This window comes from Lampris incognitus, chromosome 7 (assembly GCF_029633865.1).
Source record: "Lampris incognitus isolate fLamInc1 chromosome 7, fLamInc1.hap2, whole genome shotgun sequence".
In the NCBI taxonomy this organism is placed as follows: domain Eukaryota; kingdom Metazoa; phylum Chordata; class Actinopteri; order Lampriformes; family Lampridae; genus Lampris; species Lampris incognitus.
In genome coordinates this window covers 8,112,570-8,132,871 of record NC_079217.1, presented here as the reverse complement: position 1 = coordinate 8,132,871, position 20,302 = coordinate 8,112,570, and the positions used below count along the sequence as shown (strand labels likewise).

General features: G+C 48.6%; 1 protein-coding gene across 3 annotated transcripts; it reads left to right on the top strand.

Annotated features, from left to right (window-relative positions):
• Nucleotides 1–649: 649 nt before the first annotated feature.
• Nucleotides 650–18,994, top strand: tgfb1a (transforming growth factor, beta 1a). Of its 3 annotated transcripts, none has more exons than XM_056283404.1 (7): nucleotides 650–919; nucleotides 2,387–3,015; nucleotides 13,804–14,073; nucleotides 15,483–15,714; nucleotides 16,187–16,337; nucleotides 16,821–16,931; nucleotides 17,460–18,994. In XM_056283404.1, exons 2-7 carry the CDS (start codon nucleotides 2,685–2,687, stop codon nucleotides 17,505–17,507), a joined length of 1,143 nt encoding a protein of 380 aa, XP_056139379.1. In that variant the 5' UTR covers nucleotides 650–919; nucleotides 2,387–2,684; the 3' UTR covers nucleotides 17,508–18,994. The 3 variants fall into 3 exon arrangements, with proteins under 3 accessions (XP_056139379.1, XP_056139377.1, XP_056139378.1); XM_056283402.1 differs by having other exon boundaries at nucleotides 650–924; XM_056283403.1 differs by lacking the exon at nucleotides 650–919 and having other exon boundaries at nucleotides 950–3,015.
• The last annotated feature ends 1,308 nt before the right edge of the window (nucleotides 18,995–20,302 follow it).

Below are 20,302 nucleotides of genomic sequence, written 5' to 3'. Positions count from 1 at the left end.
ACAGAGACAAAAAAAGTGCCAGAAAACCACCGCTGGGCTTGTGTGAGTCTGTATTGTCTGCAGTCTGTAAAAAAAATCCGAGCTCTCGAGGCCCCAAACTTGGGATGGCAGAATAACAGGGTCCAGCCCTGTTTGGCTCTCCATCCCTGTGAAATACACTGTTCTACTTTTAGAGAGGCCCGGGCTCTCGCTCTCTCGCTCGCCTGGCACCGCCTCACCTCCGCTGGCACCAGGTGAATGCGGGCGGTCAGCTGGCGAGACACTGGTGCCATGCAAAAGCTTGTTGACATGTCACTCACCAGACAGGCCGGAGAGTGTGTGTGAGGGCAGTCGGCGGAGCCAGTCGTTCAACACGCTCTGCTCCCGGCTTCCTGATGTGGACGGAGAGCGAGGCAGCGAGAGCTCTGTTAAACAGCAGATGTTTTACACTGCGGCCGTTACCCTCACTTCCTGGGCGGAGAGCTCTCTGCTCTATTAGACGACTAACAGGAACAAGAAAGAGAGAGAAAAAAAAAGAAGAGCGAGCGAGGCGAGAGAGAGAGAGAGAGAGAGAGAGAGAGAGAGAGAGAGAAGTTAGCTGAGCACAGATCTCCCACAAATCACTTTGTCACCAGCAAGCTCTGACAAGCACTGGGACAGAGAGAGCGTGTAGAAAAGGAGAGAGAGAGAGAGAGAGGGGGAGAGAGAGAGAGAGGGGGGGGGGGGAGAGAAGAGTGAAGGGAAAACGGTTAACCGTGCCAGTGAGAAGCGAAGGAACATCAGAGAAAGGTGTGAAGGAATCAAACAAGAGGCACAAAAGGAGGAGATTCTGCTGGATGGATAGAGGGAGGAGAGAATAGAGGAGAGACTGCAATTCGATACTCCGAGACAGTGTGAGCAGAGGGGGGACTGAGATACTGCTTTCTGAAGGCAGCCCAGGGTCTGGTTGGTACACTCTTAAGACACTGTGTATGTGTGTGTGCATGTGTGTGTGGTGTGTGTGTGTGTGTGTGTGGTGTGTGCGCGGGGAGCCGTTTTTGGGTGCGCTACGTCACGAGTGTTTTCTGTGGCCCGCTTCAGAGAGAGGCTCTTGTCTGTTTGTTCCAAATTCGGAGCATCCCCGCTTCAATTGCTTCCACCTCGTCGGCTGCTCCCCGTGAGGGCCGGACACGAGTGAGCTATCCGCCCGTGGCAAGGCGGACGTGGTCGTACGGTGGGGGTGGATGTCCACCGCTCGGTGTGCGGAGCAGAGCTCAGTGTGTCGAAAGAGAGTCCAGCCGAAACATTGCTTGTGCACCGGTCACATGTTTGTTATTGTTAAAAAGAGGTAGTCATCGCTAAGGGATCGTACGTGTTGTTTTTTTCTCCCCCCCCCCCTTTTTCCCGTCGGTGACTCGGTGCTTTCTCGCTCGCCCGCTGCCGTTTGCAACCTGCGATTTTTGGCAGAGAATAAGTGAACTACGAGCAAGTGGGACACCGAAGTAGTTAGCGAGTGTTTCCCCTGCCGGCACCGGGTAGGATATCTGATTGACTCTGAAATCCCCAGAGAGGGAGAGAGAGAGAGAGAATCTGGCCCATTGAAGGGAGCCAGAGGTCATTTGATCAAACTTGGGAGACGAGCGACACAGGAAGGGCGCCTCTCTCACACACACACATTATTTAACACTCTGGAAACCGAGCAGAACCCAGTCCGTCTTCCGCGGTTCTGTTCCGAGGGGCTCACACTTGACCCGCCCGGCACATGCATGCGTGGTGTAGGGCAGCGCTCGCTCGGTTTTCGAAACCCAAACAAGAGTTTACAGTAAGTCCTGAGCGAAACTGAATAGGAACCTTGCGGGTCAAGGAGGAGAGGAAGCGGTGTCAGTTGAGAAGCACTAGAGTGGTGGTGGGGTGTGTGTGTGTGTGGAGGGGGGGGGGGGGGGTGTGGTGGTGTGCGCGTGTGGTTGGGTAGTGCGTGAGTTGGACTCGCCCACCACCGCCGCCAGCGCGCTTCATTTTGTCGAGTGTTACACGGGGAGCTCCCCTCACACTCGCTCTGCTGCTCTCTGGAGGCATGTGAAGAGGAGCCGCTCGGGTGATTTACGCGGCAGTGAGCCGACAGGCTGAACCGTGCATATTTGTTTTGGATCGAGACGGGACCAACGTCTTACTGGGAGCCGAAATCTTATCAAAACCAGATTGGTCTGTGTCAGCGGTGCGGCGCTCCTTAAGGGGGGGGACCGGGTTATTGTTTCAGACTTCTTGACGGTCTTCGCCGCCCCGCGGGGGCGTCGCTCTCCGCGCGCGCTGTATTTGCACTTGACAGCTCTGGCCCCACGTCAACGTCTGGCACGTCGGCGTGTGCTACCTGCGGCTGACTCAGAGGCCGGCTCATCCCACTCTGTCTGTCTGTCTGTCTGTTTGCCAGCCGGGATTCTCCCCTCCCGCTCCTGTGTGACGAAGGCGGAGGGCGTCAGGTTGGTTTTCGACAGCGGTGGCGCCCAGTGGCCTCTCAGAGCCACCAAACCTCCGAGGACTCTCCCCCACACTGCCCTAATTGTGCTGCCGCTTGTAAACACCTTTGCGTCAGTCACACCTCTCCACAGAGTGATTCACTGTTCCCCCAAACATCCCAAGGACAGAGGCAGGAGGTGCAGGAGAGAGAGAGAGAGGGCTAAAGAGAGAGAGAGTAAACACAAGTGATCGCGGGTCCAACGGGTGGCACCATGAGGCTGGCTTGCGTGGTGCTGGTGGCCCTGTGTGTGGTGGGCGGTGTGAGCGGCATGTCGACGTGTAAATCGCTGGACTTGGAGCTGGTGAAGAAGAAGCGGATCGAGGCCATCCGGGGCCAGATCCTCAGCAAACTGCGGCTGCCCAAGGAGCCGGAGCCGGAGCAGGCTGGCGAGGGGGAGGAGATCCCCGACGACTTGCTGTCCCTCTACAACAGCACGGAGGAGATGCTGAAGGAGCAGCAGTCCCAGCCGCAGCCCGTCTCCACCCAGCAGGAGGAGGAGGAGTACTTCTCCAAGGAGCTGCACAAGTTCATCATGAACCCAAGTGAGTGGAGAGAGTGGTCGAGAGAGAGTGTGTGTGTGTGTGTGTGTTAGAGAGCGAGAGTGGTTGAGTAGCTTCAACAGTACAGTACACTTGATGAGCACATGCACGTGTGCACACTGGCATGCACAGTCGAGCATGAGAGCAGCTGGTCGCCCCGCTGCTGGTGGCGTGTCACACCACCCCTGAATCATGTTCAGTTTTCAGTCTTGGATATGTGCCCTATTGCTCACAGCTCAAGCTCACAGATATCTATGGGCACACGCACACACACACACTCACACACAGAGAGCCGTAAAGATGTGCAGCTGGATAGAAATATGGTCTTGGTTTAGGTTTTGTTTTCATAACTGCTGAAAGTCCGTCTGAAACAGAAAACATTTCCAACCGTACTGAGGAAAGGCCCTCGAACACACGCTGCTAAATTACCCCTCGTGTTTTGTTCAGGTCAAAATGATCCTTCTGAAAACTAGCCATAAATATTACTAGTAATAACGGAGATGAAGACAAGATATATATTGGAATTTTTTTGGCGACACGTTCTGTGAAGCTTGCGTCTGTATCGCCCTATAAGCATCTATAACGCCCTATAAGCATCTATTGCACCTACAACGCCCATACTTTCCTATAATGTGTATTACAATGACTAACAGCTATGGCTGAAGACTGTGAAATAGCACTGGAGTCTCGTTATACATCTCTACAAAACTTCAGCAAAGCAAGTTGGTGATGATGCATTATGACATTTGACAGATAAACAGGCTATTGATGACATATTTATAAGAAATAAATCCATTTTAAACCGACATAATGTATCATAAAGGTGGTTGTGAGGGCGTATACATGGTTATAATGAATCTTACAATGACCTAGCGACACTTATAGGGCGTTATGGATGCTTAGAGGGCGTTATAGATGCTTATAGGGCGTTATAGATGCTTATAGGGTATTATAGATGCAAGCTTCATAGCAAGTGTTACCATTTTGGGTAATTTTAAAAAAAACACATTCTACAGTTGTCTTGCTGTAAGAGTCGGAGGTGGTCCGTGTGAGCGGCGGGCGGCGTGTCCGTTGTTAGCCGGCGAGCAGAACATGTGGGGTTAATGCAGGGACGAACGGCCTCCTCGTCCGGTGGTCACAGAGGCCGATAAAGTACAACGTTCCCCAACAACCTTCACTTCTCTTATCAATCAGTGCCCCCACCCCCCCACCCGAATAGACCTCTTTACGACAGCCGGTTGCTCCCCAACATGGTTGGCGGTGCAAAAACACACTTAACCAAAACAAACCCACATTTGGTCAACGAGCTGGTGTTAAATTCAAATCCCGGCAGTAAATTCCCATAACATGTGCGCGCATCCCCTTTGTTCTCCACCCAACGACTTCGGGCGCTTGTTGGGGTTCGGAGATCACAGATATAATCAGTTAGCAGCGCCGCGCTGCATGTGTTACGGCGCTCTGCGTCGCTCTCGTGGTATTCGCGGCATTTATAGCAGCTCCAGCGTTGGTTTGGCTCGCCCCGGATTCGCTGCGTCGGTTTGGCGGAGTGGTCTCGGGTTGTAATGACCGTGAAATATTATGATAAACTTCTTTTTTTTTTTAATTTTGTTGTTGTTTCGTAGCTCCTTTGTTTTGCTACGGGCCTCTAGTTACCCGCCAGGGCAACTGTCTTTTTATCTGCCACTTCAAAGAGGGAAAAACAAGTGGATGGGCCGCGCTCAGGAGGGTCCCGAGACCACGGAGAACAAAAGCGCCTTCGAAATGATGGGCATGGTTTTGCTTGGCGCAGACGGGTGCCAAAGAACAGGAGGGGGCATGGGATAAGAGAGGACACGCAGAGCTGCTCTCTTTTACCCTCGTTTCTGCCTCCCTCCCTCTCTCTCTCCCCCTCTCTCTGTCCTTCCCTATCGCTATCCTCTCTATCCTTCAGGGACTGGGGGTTTCCTGTAACTTGAGCATGGGGTTCTCCCTTCCTTATCCTGACACTTGTTCCCCCTCATATCCCCTTCTGTCTCTCTTTCTCCCCCTTTTTTCTGCTCTTTTTCCCTCTTAACATTATCTGCCTCGCCAACCTTCCACCCCATACTCTCTCCCCTCTCTCTCTCTCTCTCTCTCTCTCTCTCTCTCTCTCTCTCTCTCTCTCTCTCTCTCTCTCTCCACCAAACTCGATGAACTTATCAGTGTTTGTAGGACAGGGCAGCTTGGCAGGAAGGAAGGCAGGCTGATAGCCACTAAGTTTTGCGAGTGACTCAGGTCCGGTGCTAGCGGTGCCCATGGGGAGCCTCCTTCCCCCCCTCCCCACCCCCGATCCCCACCCCCCACCCCCAGAGACCACCACAAAACATCCATCCGTTCTCTTAATCCTCTGCTCGGCTCCTCAACACACTGTCATTCTCCACTCGAGTGAACGCCAAGTGTCTGAATCTGCTTGTGTGTACATGTGTAAGCCCATGAGGGTGTAAGGCGGGAGGGGAGTGTTCATCACTGTTAAAAAAAAACACACACAAAAAACAAACAAACAAACAAACCGAGTCCTGCTCTTCATGGAGAAGGAGAGGGTTGGGGAACTGCATTAAAATTAAACTAATTCAAACTCAAATCTAACTGCAAAACATTTTGTTTTATTTTCATTGAAGTTTCCACTCGTTATTTCAGTTTGTGGTTATTTTCATTGGAAGACTCACATTTTCCGGATAGGGCTGAACTCCCTGCAGGGATGCATATTTGCGTGCAGAGCATTTTATAACTTAATACTTTTAATCTGTAAATCACAGCAGTTGTGTGTGTGTTAATAGACTTAATTCTTGCAGCCAGCTCGTAGGCCGAGTCAGGCTGCGTCCTCCCCCTAGAGCCCACACGAAAGTCCTCGCTCCCATCTGACGTATCACACCAAAGGAATTTTCCCTCTGTGTATGGAGGGAGCCATAATAATCTATCATCGCCTTTGGGATTGAAGGTCAGCGAAAAACAAGTTATGGGAAATTAGCATTGAATTGGCTATCGCTGGATTTAGATTTTTTTTTCTCCCGTGATGAAGTCGGCGAGATGCGGAGAAAAGGCGGGGAGCTGCAGCAGGGTGGAGCAGAGCAAATGAAGGAGGCAGCAATTTAAAAAAAAAATTTTTTTTTTTTTGACTGTTGCAGGAATCTGGTTCCTCCCGCTCATAATTACAGAGCTGTCTCCCTGCCTGTCACAACAGCTGTCTCTGGCTTACCTGGGGATAGGCCCTGATTCAACACACAAATCCCCCCTCCACACCCAAGGCTGCATGCACAGCGCTATATCCACTGTACCCCGACCCTTTTATCTCAAACGAGTGTGCATGGCTGGTGACGCCGAGGTAACTTTTCGTGCAAACTAAACCCCAACAGGTAGGAGAAGTTTTAAAGTTCGGTCCCCAGAGGAAGCCCGGTTCGAATCCCCGCGTTACCCCCGGCTTGGTCGGGCGTCCCTACAGACACAAAAAGGCCGTGTCTGTGGGTGGGAAGCCGGATGTGGGTACGTGTCCTGGTCGTTGCACTGGCGCCTCCTCTGGTCGATCGGGGGCGCCTGTTCATGGGAGGGGAGGGGGAACTGGGGGGAATAGCGTGATCCTCCCACGTGCTGCATCCCCCTGGCGAAACTCCTCGCCGTCGGGTGAAAAGAAGCAGCTGGCGACTCCACATGTATCGGAGGAGGCATGTGGTAGTTTGAGCCCTTCCTGGGTCGGCAGAGGGGGTGGAGCAGCGACTGGGACGGCTCGGAAGAGCGGGGGTAATTGGCCAATTACGGTTGCGGAGGAAAAAATGGGGGTTAAAAAAAAAAAGTTCGGTCCCTCCTGCTGTGCATTTTGAACTGTCCTCATGAGCTGATGACGGGGTAGATGTCTCCGGAAACAAAGCCAGCTGTGTTAATTGAGCAGTAGAAGTAAAAGATGCAAGCCACTCTGGAGGCCTTATTATGGCGCCTCTGCATTCAATACAACTATTTGGGAAGTGAGTTAATTTCCTGTTTCACAAACACTTCTCTAACCCCTCACCCGTCTGTTTGCACCAACTAGCAGGGACTGATTGCTTTCCTGCCTGCCGTTGGTGTTACGAAAATAAATCTCTGCCACGCCGCCGTGTACGTAAGTGCACTGGTTAGGTAGCCTACACGGTGTATTTCAGAGAGGGTTGAATCAGGCAGGCCGTTTGATTTTCTTATCTGGATCATTGAGCACACAACAAGACGTACATGGTGTAGGGCATACTCGTTTCTGTACACCGGGCGTTTCGGTCGGCTCTGGGCGGGTCCAGTTAAATGTTATCTTGTTTCCCTTTACACTTCCCTTTACGCCGCTTTTCACTTTCAGTTTGAGGTTTTTAAGGTTTGTAACCCAACGCAGGTTAGGACGGCGAGAGTGATGTTACAGGGATTATAGCCTGCCATTAAACGGCGTAGCCTGGTACAGCCTGGACCTACCAGGTACAAGCATGCAGAGTCTGGTTCTGGCCCAAGTCTGGCCTGCTGTCAGAGTTATTTTCTCTGTCAGAGAGTTATTACTGGAGCTGACAGCAGAGAATTTGGCAGGCTTGGGCAGAGAAGGAGGTTTGGGCCGAAGCCAGACGCAAGGCTCCATTGATACATATAGGTCCGCACTTCTCCGGTTTCCCTGCACACACCCCCCCCCCCCACTCACCCATTCATTCCTACTCCTATACGCCTAACACCTTCCACATATCTTTTTCTAACACACTTGTGAGTGATTTTCTTTTCACACCTTATAACGCTTCGCTTTCTCAACCTCTCTCTCTTCTTTCTGTGTGTGCACGGCCGTTGACTCTTATCTGCTTCTCTTTGTTCATCTCTGCATATTTCTTACTTAATCCTGTGCAGTGCAGTGCCTTAGCAGTGATACAGTCGGCGTTCGAGTCACCAGTGGCTCGTCTCTGTTCTCTGTCAGCGTCTGCAGCCAGGATATCCATCCTGTCACGGTATAGACGGCCTCGAGGCATACATTTTGGCCCCGGTGCGATAGACAAAAGGCATTTCTACTCCAAGGTCAGGTTTTTGGAGGAAGAAAAGATTGTAAAAGATTTAGAAAAGAGCAGTTTCCACAGCACAGTAAACCGTGCAGGAGCTGGAGTGAGTGTTTGGTTGGCTGCAGGACAGCTGACTGGTGGCGAATACTTTGTAGGTGCACAACACGTATTTCTTTTAGTGTTTTTTGTGTTTTACAATTGCCTCTGAAAATATCGTTTGCACACATAATATGACAGTAAAAATTGATAGTTTGTGCTGTCAGGTGAAACAAGGCAATGTGCAAGTTAAAAAAAAAAAAAGGTCATGTTTTACTTTTGGAGCGCCAGTTGGCTTTCCAGGATAACAGCAAAAATGATAACCAATGTACGTATTTGTTTTAGTGCATTATCTTCCCAAGTCATCCCCCTGCATTGTTGTTGCACCCTGTGTACATAACCCATTTGAGTGGCTTCTCAATCACAGTATCGGTCGTTTCATTCATAGGTCGGAATGAGCCTGTTATTAGGAAATTGTCAATTGTGAAGAGTTTACCATTTTTGTCGAGCCTGCTGCTTTTTACGGCCTGTTTAAATGAGGAGTTTTCTGCACTCGAACACCTCTCCAAGTTCCTGAGGACAGCTGAATGTGCAATCAGTAAAAAAAAAAAAAATCAACCTTCATCCTGGCAAAACAGTCTTCACTCCATGACTTAGATGTGGCCACATCCTTTCCTTTCCCATCCTTTTCTTTCCTTCTCTTCCCTTCCTTTCCTCACCACTTCTCATCTGCGATGAGGAGGTTACTCGGAAGTGAAAAGGGAATTATGGCAGTTCATTTCCTCTCATGTAAGCTGCCGCCTATTTTGAGCAGGGGTTAATATTCGGTTAGCGGTTTGTATTGTCATCTGTAGATGTCCTTTAATGACATGTTATTTCTGTCAAACGGTCTCACATATGAGAAGGGTGCCATTGTGTTGGGCTGGGCGGGGGCACGGGTCCAAAAGATTCACATTTTAATGTATTTCTAGGAGACGCCCCCCCTTGGGGGGGTTAGGGTTGACTGGGCGTCTTATTTTCACTCTTTCACATTTGGGTCAAGAGGCAACCTCGAGGCACGAACACTGGCCTCTGAGTCACACACGACAGAGGGAGGCGGTGGGAGGAAAGAGGGGCGATCTTACGTCATTTGGGACAAACTATTGCTTTTTCTGGATTTGGCGGAACGGGTTGAGGGAAGCCGCAGGTGTCCGGTGTCATCCAATCAAACCTCAATCATCAATTCTTGGTAATTGTTGAAAATAAAAGAGCTCATATAACTTAAGATGTCTGTCAGGAAAGTCCCCTCAGCTCGGCACACGGCCAGTAAGACTGGGACGGCGACTCATTACATAAAGCATTTTTTAAAGGACACTGTTAGTCTGAGTCATACTGGCCGCCTTCCCGGTCACGTGCCGCCATCTTGTCTGCGGAAGTTCAGTTGGGCTTTACACGTTTTGTCTCTTCTCTGTCTCTTCGTCTCATATTGAAGAGTGGGGGGGGGGGGGGTTTCTCTCAGCATTGAGTCTATGTGACGTCACTCATTGCACTTCCAGTCAGGTCCGGATCTAGGCATAGGCAAACTAGGCAGCTGCCTAGGGTCTAATTGCCACAGGGGGGCCCAGACAGACGGGTAAAAACATCAACTTTTGGTCTAAATTACAAATATTTAACATAAAATATTTGAAACTATAAATAGATAATAATAAACAAAAATATATACCTAACTAATTAACCATAATAACCATGTGGCAGTTAAAAGTAATATTGTTTGTTTACAAAGTATCAAAATGTGCTTATTTGGGGGGGGGGGGGGCAAGAAAAATGCTCTGCCTAGTGTAATCTATCTATTTAATCCGGCCCTGCTTCCAGTAGACTGCGTGGCGCCTCTTAGTGGCATCACAACAGACATAAGGAAACTCACACTTCTTTATCATTTATGGACAAACAGGACTCGCACTTTTCTATCGGCTCTCGATATTACAAGCTACCGGTGCATGTATGTATTTTATATTATATTTACTATCCCTTTAAGACAATCTGTGATGTGTAAGGTTCTCTTACATGAACGTTTTTGAAAAATGCCATAATTTGATACACAATCAAATTTGTCATTGTTGACACGAGTCCATCACCAGTTGATATTTAATGTTAAATGATGAACATTTAATTTAAAAAAAAAAGTTTGTGAAATAAAAATCTCTGCCCTCTCTCTTCGCTTTTCACTCCGCTCTCTAGTTGGCTCCTATTTCATTCTGGTAAGACACAAAGAGGGTGGTCGGGGGCGTCCGGGTAGCGAAGTGGTCTATTCCGTTGCCTTCCAACACGGGGATCGACTGTTCGAATCCCTGTGTTGCCTCCGGCTTGGTCGGGCGTCCCTACAGCCACAATTTGGCCGTGTCTGGGGGTGGGAAGCCGGATGTGGGTATGTGTCCTGGTAGCTGCACTAGCACCTCCTCTGGTCGGTCGGGGCACCTGTTCATGGGGGAGGGGAAGGGGGGGATAGCGTGATCCTCCCACGTGCTACGTCTCTCTGGTAAAACTCCTCACTGTCAGGTGAAAAGCGGCTGGAGACTCCACATGTATCGGAGGAGGCATGTGGTAGTCTGCAGCCCTCCCCGGATCAGCAGAGGGGGGGGAGCAGTGACCGGGGAAGAGTGGGGTAATTGGCCGGATACAAGTGGGGATAAAAAAAAGAAAGAAACAGGTTGGTGTTTAGGAAGAAGGAGAGGAGGGCTAAATAAAAAAAGAGTTTGAAGTTTTGGGGCACATTCCCTATCCAGATTCCTCCCAATGGGACATGGAGTTCTATAAATTGAGGAAACTGTTCTGAAAACTTGATGCAAATGATTACATCTATACTCATATCAATATCTACTACTTCACTTTCGGCTGCTCCCGTTAGGGGTCACCACAGCGGATCATCCGTTTTCATCTCTTCCTGTCCTCTGCATCTTCCTCTGTCACGCCAGCCACCTGCACTTCCTCCCTCGCCACATCCATAAACCTCCTCTTTGGCCTTCCTCTTTTCCTCTTCCCCTGGCAGCTCCATATTCAGCGTCCTTCTCCACACATGTCCAAGCCATCTCAATCTTGTCTCTCTTGCTTTGTCGCCAAACCGTCCCACCTGAGCGGTCCTTCTAATATACTCGTTCCTAATCCTGTCCTTCTTCGTCACTCCCAATGAAGATAACCATCTTCAACTCTGCCACCTCCAGCTCCGCCTCCTGTCTTTTGGTCCGTGCCACTGTCTCTAAACTGTACAACATTGCTGGTCTCACTACCATCTTGTAAACCTTCCCCTTACCTCTTGCTGGCACCCTTCTGTCACAAATCACTCCTGACACTTCCCCACCCACTCCACCCTGCCTGCACTCTCTTCTTCACTCCCTGTTACTTAGAACAGTTGACCCCCAAGTATTTAAACTCATCCACCTTTGTCACCTCTACTTCTTGCATCCTCACCATTTTGCTGTCCTCCTTCTCATTCATGAATATGTATTCCATCTTGTTTCTACTTACTTGCATTCCTCTTCTCTCAAGTGCATACCTCCACCTCTTCAGGTTCTCCTCAACCTGCACCCTACTCTCACTACAGATCACAATGTCATCAGCAAACATCATAGTCCACGGAGACTCCTGCTTGATCTTGTCCATCAACCTGTCTATCACAATTGCAAACAAGAAAGGCCTCAGAGAAGGGTCCGCGGTGGTGTAGCGGTCTAAGCATCGGCTTTGTGTCGATGCAGTTGCCCACTGGGGACCGGGGTTCGCGCCCCGGTCTCGTCAGATCCGACTATGGCCGGACTCGATGAAGCAGCGATAATTGGCAGCGCTGTCTTCGGGAGGGGGGGCAGAGTCGGCTTGTGTTCGTCACATGAATGCATCTCTGTGTGTGTCGGAAAAAGCAGCGGTTCGGCCTGGAATCGCCTTGTCACGAAAGTGGGGAGGCGTCTCCTTCGAGACTGCCGGCCGGAAAGATGCAGTTGGCGAACGCACGCAGTACGAGGGTGGGTGTTTGAATTAAAATAGGGATCGATTGGCCACTAAATTGGGAGAAAAAAGGGAAAAATCAGAAATAAATTTATAGAAAAAAAGAAAGGCCTCAGAGCCGATCCTTGTCATCCCACCTCCACCTTGAACCCATCTGTCATTTCAACCGCACACCTCACCACTGTCACATTTCCCTCATACATATCCTGCACCACTCTTACATACTTCTCTGTGACTCCTGACTTCCTCATACAATACCACACTTCCTCTCTCGGCACCCTGTCATATGCTTTCTCTAAATCCACAAAGACACAATGTAACCCCTTCTGGCCTTCTCTATACTTCTCCATCAACATTCTCAAAGCAAACATCGCATCTGTGGTGCTCTTTCATGGTATGAAACCATACTGCTGCTCACTGATCATCACCTCTCCTCTTAACCTAGCTTCTATTACTCTTTCCCATATCTTCATGCTATGGCTGATCAACTTTATACCTCTGTAGTTGCTGCAGTTCTGCACATCACCCTTCGGTACCAGTATGCTTCTTCTCCACTCCTCGGGCATCCTCTCACTTTCCAAGATTGTGTTAAACAATCTGCTTAAAAACTCCACTGCCATCTCTCCTAAACACCTCCATGTCATCTGGACCAACTGCCTTTCCACTCTTCATCCTCTTCATAGCTGCCCTCACTTCCTCCTTGCTAATCCACTGCACTTCCTGATTCACTATCCCTACATCATCCAACCTTCTCTGTCTCTCGTTTTCTTCATCCATCAGCCCCTCAAAGTACTCCTTCCACCTTCTCAACGCGCTCTCCTCACTTGTCAGTACATTTCCATCTCTGTCCGTCATCGCCCTAACCTGCTGCACATCCTTCCCAGCTCAGTCCCTCTGTCTAGCCAATCGGTACAAGTCCTTTTCTCCTTCCTTAGTGTCTAACCTGTCATACAACTCACCATACGCCTTTTCCTTTGCCTTTGCCACCTCTCTCTTCACTTTATGCCGCATCTCCTTGTACTCCTGTCTACTTTCTTCATCTCTCTGACTATCCCACTTCTCCTTTGTCAACCTCTTTTTCTGTATACTTTCCTGCACTTGCTCAGTCCACCATGAAGTCTCCTTGTCTTCCTTCCTTTGTCCAATAGACACACCAAGTATCTTCCTAGCTGTCTCCCTCACTGTATGTGCAGTAGTTGCCCAGCCATCCAGCAACTCTTCACTACCACCCAGTGCCTGACTTACCTCATCCCTGAACTCCACACAACTGTCCTCCTCCTTCAACTTCCACCATTTGATCCTTGGTTCTGCCTCCACTCTCTTATACCTACATCAATATAACAAGGTATTATACACGAGATTGAAACTGGAGACTTCCATTTTAATATTCCAGTTTTCTTTAAAGATTATTTTTTGGCATTTTCCACCTTTATTTGACAGCGATAGTTGAGAGAGAGACAGGAAAGAGAGAGGGGATGACATGCAGCAAAGGGCCTGGGCCGGATTTGAACCCAGGTTGCTGCGGTAAGGACTCAGCCTTATGTGGCATGCGCTATACCAGATGAGCCACTGGGGCGCCCAATATTCCAGTTTTCTTGAACTTTTAGCCAGAATCACGGACCTTATTTTGGATGATCATTTCTCAGCAATTGAATTTCTTTGTTAGATCTTCGACTGTCCAAAACAGTCTTCCCTTTATTCAGGTTTTTAAAAAAAAAAAACAGTAAAAAAAAAAAATCAGAACCTTCACTAAATATCTGCCACTTTCCATATCACACAGGTAACAAGACCACCGAGCAGGCCCGCATGATGCTGTTCAACATCACCAAGATGCGGGAGGGCATTGGTAACTACCACCTGTTGACCAGCGCCGAGCTCCGGGTGCTCATTAAGAACCCGACGATAGCCACGGAGAAGCGGGTGGAGCTGTACGCGGGCCTGGGGAGCGCATCCCGCTACCTCACCTCCCGCTTCATCACTAACCAGATGAAAGACAAGTGGCTAACCTTTGATGTCACAGACACCCTGCAAAGCTGGCTGCAAGGGACTGGTGAGTACCGCCACCCTCCCCTCACCATTACCATTACAGTAGCATTCTATCCATCTACCTGTCTGTCTGTCTGTCTGTCTGTCTGCCTGTTTCTGTCTTTCTCTACATTGTACTATACATCATTTAAACATTGTGTCAATTATGTCATATAATTTATACCATGGTTAGGCGAATACTAGTTTCTGATTGGCTGGAGGCTATGCGTAAAAACGATTTAATGAACATGTAATTAGGGCATCTGAGTGGTGTGACGGTCTATTCCGTTGCCTACCAACACGGGGATCGCCGGTTCGACTCCGATGTTACCTCCGGCTTGGTCAGGCGTCCCTACAGACATGATCGGCCGTGTCTGCGGGTTGGAAGCCGGATGTGGGTATGTGTCTTGGTTGCTGCACTAGCGCCTCTGGTCGGTCAGGGTGCTGGGGGGAATAGCGTGATCCTCCCACGCGCTACGTCCCCCTGGTGAAACTCCTCACTGTCAGGTGAAAAGAAGCGGCTGGTGACTCCACATGTATCAGAGGAGGCATGTGGTAGTCTGCAGCCCTCCCCGGATCGGCAGAGGGGGCGGAGCAGCGAGCGGGACTGCTTGGAAGAGTGGGGTAATTGGCCAAGTATAATTGGGGAGAAAAAGGAGGAGAAAAAAAAATGGACACGTAGTTGAGCTCAACTTTCATCACTGTTCTAAATTCATATGCTGTAACCATAGCAACATGCCAAATCAGTAGCAAGACCAGTAAACATCCAAAGCTTTAGCTTAGCGGCTAACTTTTGCTTCATGGCTTTTCAGTTATGAGTCCAAAATTTTAACACAAATAAGTGATTTTATTTTTTTTTTAAATTTCAATTACTTGGCGAGGGACCGTGGTACAAGTGAGATAATCCACACGTGCGGTACAGGATTTCAACACACTCAGCCGAGGCGTCCTCCCCTCACAAAGCGGAGGACGGTTCTTCAGCTCCGCATCGTGCATTAAAATCCTTTAACATGCATGTGGATTATCCCTTGCATAATACATCATTTTGTGTATACAGTACATAGAATAGTACTCGGTGTTGTTTATTATGATATCATAGAAATACTATGCATAACACTGTGTAATAAAAGTTTATTTCATAACACAATATGTTACATTTAGACAGTATAAAAATGTGGTGTTGATATTTATTCTCAATATTATGAGATTATTAGTAGAATATCATAGAATACTATTTCAGTGTTTTATTATATTATTTACAAGAGTAACACATGGCGTGATACTATGACCTCTGTTTAACTGGTGCAGTCGTACCTCAGGTCACCGCAGGAGGTCCTCTGACCACTGTTGACGTACATATGAATATACGTGTCTCTTCTAGGTCACTCACTGTTGCAACTGTGTGTTTCGCTGTGTTGTTGTTTTTTTTTCCAGATGAGGTGCAGAGCTTCCAGCTGAAGCTGTTTTGCGAATGCGGGCAGTCCGGCGTGGACCCCACCTTCAATTTTTTAATTTCAGGGTTGAAGACAGGGCGGGGAGACAAACAGCATCTCTCTGAGAAGATGCAGAAGCCCTACATCCTGGCCATGTCCATCCCTCAGAACAGCAGCAGCCAGTCCACCTCACGCAAGAAACGCTCCACCGGGTCAGAGGAGGCCTGCACAGAGTAAGGACCTCCACATGTCACAGCATGGGGTCTGACTCGGGCCGGTTTATGTTTAGAGTATGTTTAGTTTATGTTTCGTTTCGTTTCGGTTTTTTAGCCTGAGTTAAGTAAACATAAATAGTATATCAGTCAATTACTTATTATTCCTTTGAGTTAAGTTGATTTGAATGGGGCTGGATTGAGTTGGGTTGAGTTAAGTTGAGAGTTGAGATGCGCTGAGTATGGTTTAGTTATGCAGGGACATTACCCATGTTCAAAATCCATATAGTCTATTTACACCTCACAGTTACCAGAGATCGTACAAAGGAAAGAAGGCTTTCCATTTTAGTCACTGGACTCAGAAATGTTTCCTCTATAAAAAAGCCAAAACATTTTTTTCAATGCTGTGGAAGCTCGACATGGAAAACTAACCACCGCTCAGAACAGTCAAACCTCAAGCAGTGTTTTACCCTTCTTTTTTTGTCCCGTGTAGCCGCACGGAGAGCTGCTGCGTGCGGAAGCTGTACATCGACTTCAGGAAAGATCTGGGCTGGAAGTGGATACACAGACCCAAGGGTTACCATGCAAACTACTGCATGGGGTCATGCACCTACATCTGGAATGCTGAAAACAAATATTCTCAGGTACACTGCAGCACGTCTTGTGGTGCTGAGTCCACATCTTGTTAAGGTTAACAGTGCACATGTGGTGGGTTTGGCCAGGCGTAGACGGCAGTGGGATTAGAGACTCTTTCATAATTTGCTCTTCTCCTGTTCTATTTGCAAAAGTGCTGTTTTTACCCGTCCACCAATAGTGTGGTGCACGTCTTACCAGGTAGTGACCTCTCCGCTGTGTGAGAGTCCAGGCTAGATAGCACCATCACAGCATGGTGCGAGTCAACAATGCTCATTCCCTTGATCATATCTCTCTCACTCGCACTCTCTTTCTTGCTTTTTCTCTTTCTCTCTCTTAGACACATACATGCGATATAGCCCTTGTCTGTTACAATTACTTTGGCTGTGGTCCTAGTGATGATGAAATGCTAAGCTCAGCTCTCTCTCTCTCTCTCTCTCTCTCTCTCTCTCTCTCCCTCCCTCACTTTTCTCTTCCAATATAATCACTAACAGATTTTGGCCCTGTACAAGCACCACAATCCCGGAGCCTCTGCCCAGCCCTGCTGCGTGCCCCAGACCCTGGAGCCTCTACCAATCCTGTACTACGTGGGCAGGCAACACAAGGTAGCTCATGTTGTGTTGATAGTGCTGGGTGACATGGAAAACATTATTGTCGCCATAATCATTGGGAATTTATGCTTACAAAAGTACCATGTTTAAGAATCCAGCTTAGGTTCATCACACTGAACTGTTTGGTAATGTAAAGTATGATGTCAAACTTAGAATAATACTCCCTCAACCATTTAAGACCCCATTTTGTGAGTAATTTTAAGTAACAGATTCCCTTTATTTAGGATAAGTGGCTTGGAAAATTAGTGCATGATTCTCGTTATCATTAATTTAGAAAACAAAATTATATATCACGATAAGACAACGTCCAAATTTCATCCCCAGGCAATACCTCTGAAAGTCAGTAAATGATCATATTGAATATTTGCTCAGCCCTACACAACAGTCGGTCGATATTCACGCTGAAGAGGGGTTTCTTTTACGGAAAACTCACTGCAAGACCGCCAGATTAATGGACGATGTCAGATGGACGATTTGATTATGTTGTTTTTGATTTTTGTTTTTTTTCCTTCTCACTTTTAGGTGGAGCAGCTGTCCAATATGAGCGTGAAGTCGTGCAAGTGTAGCTAAACCCCCCCCCCCAAAAAAAACCCTACTCACGGTGTACAGCTCCAGCTTTCTGGGATTCTTTCTCTTCCCCCTCAACTATATATTGAACATAAGCAGACACGGAGAGACTCGTTCTGGAACGGAGCAGAAGTTGGATAGCAGCGGAATAGAGAAAAAGACAGCGTCAGTATCTTCACGGTCCAACCCTGACATCACTTCCTCCCTTCATCTCTGGCCCATTCTTATCCGGCTTCCCATATCTGGAGCAGACCAGTACACGGACTTCTTCTATTGTTTTTTGTTTTTTTTAGATATATAGATAATATTTTTTGTGAATGTAAACTGTTTTGTGTAGTAGCCTCAGAAAAAAAAACATTTCTTCAATCGAACTGATTAATTTATTTGTGAGACGGAGAACCGCAAAGAGTTGATGCAGCGGTGTAATAATGTGTGGTTGGCTATGGAAATAACATGAGGATGAAAATTATGTCAGACCCCCCCTCCCCCCAAAAAAAGGCTTCTTTTTTCTTTTCTTTTTTACCAACTTGATGGAAGGAACACTTCTGTTTTACAGCCAGTTGTAAAAAAAAATAGGACATTTTTGTTTGCCACCTCATCTCTCCAAGGGGTCACACACAATGGTGCTGAATCCTGCAAAGGTCTGGGAATCGCTGGGGGTTTTCATGGTTGGCCAGGTGTTCCCGGAGGGAGCTCCGCCATAAAGGACTCCTTCCCAGGTGAAGACGGCCTGCGGGGATGGTCTGCAACCTGGGGAAACTCCCACGGATCAAGAGACACTGGCGTCGCCAACCAGCCGAAGCGCCGCAAGATCAGGCCTCGATATGTCTGACGCGAACTGTCTTTCCTTTTTTAAATCCCTGTTTTTGTTTTTCCTTTCTCTCTCTCTCTTTTTCTTTCCCATTCCAAACCATGTGATATCACAGTGCTCCGTCTGTCAGTGTGTTTTTACGTGAATGTCAGCTTGTCTTCTCAAAGCCTCCCGTGCTGTCAAAGCCATGAGTAATATCAGTGGTTGCAAGAGTGGTGACACCATGTTTATCCCCCCCCTTGCACCCCCCACCCTCTGGTTTTGCAGCCAACGTGTTGTTTTTAGAGGGCTTGGGGGGGCGGGGGCTGCGGCTGTGGTGTCGGTTTAAGAAGAGCACCATTCAGACTCAATGCACATATTTTCTGGGCTGTTACTTTTAATACTGCCTTAGTAAATCCGGGGCAGTTTACTGCATTTTATTTAAGATTTGTGTGTGTGTGTGTGTGTGTGTGTGTGTTTTGTGTAACGCTCTTTGCACAATTCAGTTCTTTCTAGAGGGTTCGTTCAGCTTCATTGACTTCAATTATAGCATAAAACTAAAGCGCTTTTTGTTTCCTTTTTAGTTTTCCCCACGGACTTTATTGCACTTATTTTTATTATTTTTTTTGACATCCTCCATTTTTTTTGTGTGTGTGTAAATATCTCAAGAACTTTGAATAAACGCTGATGTTGTTAAATTATCACACAAACGTGAGACTCATTGCGCATGGCGAGAATACGACGGTGGGTGGCGTTAGTTTCCCGCGTTGCGCAGATAGGACGCTCATGTTGCGGAAGTGGGCGGAGTCGGTGATGACCCGCCGGGGGGGGGTGTCGCCAGGTGTTTGACACCTGTGGGGGGGGGGGTTAAGCCGGTGTTCTGGCGATTTATGCTGCCTTGTCGGGAAAAAAATGCTGCCGTAGCGCGAATCGATAGCAGAGGCTAACCCTTGACCCTTGACCAGTGGCGCCCCCAGACATTTTTCATCGCACACCAAAACCAAAAGCCATGACTGAATGTCGGGAATTCTATGCTGCTGTTGTAGTGTACCGTATAGGCTAGTGGAAAACTGTCAATATGAGAGTTAAGAAAAATATACATTATTGATTTAAAAGAAGAGTGTGGAGTTAGAAAACAACGAGACAGGAGACGTGAGAGTAGACGTAGTCGAGGTAGTTTACTAGCTCCAACTTTGCATGTCGTACATTCGACAACGACGCTGAACTGTGTACCGGAAGCGGAAGTGCATTATCTGACCCCTCGCCTCTTCCCTTAAAGGCACACCGTCCTCTTAGGTGAATGTCTCTCGTTATATAGATGTGGGTCACCACAACAGCACCTAATGTAAGATATCAGATAGAAGCTTATTATGCATAATCAGAAGCATATTCTGCATATGCGACTCGTGGCTGGGGGGGGGGGCAGCGGGGGGGGCAGGGATAGTATCAGGGTGGCCGTGGCCACCCCTGGCCACCCCTTGGGGGCGCCACTGACCCTTAACCCTATACCTTCGCCACTACGCTGAGTAGCGCATCTCGTCAGGTAGCGCGTCTCGACGGGCCACCGGGACACCGTGGGTGGACTGAAAGAGAGCCCGGGCTTCGCAGATATGTGAGCAGGGCTCTGCCACGTTTCCAGGGCGGGCGGCCCATTTCTTGGCACCAACCTGCACCTGCAGGGATGAGCCCGTAGTGACTCCCCCCCCCCCCACACACACACACACACACTCAGTCTCCCCCTCCAAAGCCCCACCCCTCTCTCTCTCTCCCTCTCTCTCTCAGTACTCAAGGGATTACTGGCAGCCCACTAGGCTGCATTGGGAACGGTGAGAGAGCAGGTCCAGACCCGTTGGTAAGTCCCAGTCTTAAGGGCAGTGACTGCATGGAAAATTAACCCCCCCCCCCCACACACACACACACACACGCGCCATGCAAACACTGAACCCACATACACACGGGCGCGCGCGCGCGCGGCTCGAGCCGATCAACGTCAAACGCCTCGCATAAG

Coding starts and splice junctions, on each gene's coding strand:
- tgfb1a (XM_056283404.1), top strand. CDS start 2,685: ATGAGGCTGGCTTGCGTGGTGCTGGTGGCCCTGTGTGTGGTGGGCGGT. Junction 3,016..13,803: donor CAAGTTCATCATGAACCCAA/GTGAGTGGAGAG, acceptor CATATCACACAG/GTAACAAGACCACCGAGCAG. Junction 14,074..15,482: donor AAGCTGGCTGCAAGGGACTG/GTGAGTACCGCC, acceptor TTTTTTTTCCAG/ATGAGGTGCAGAGCTTCCAG.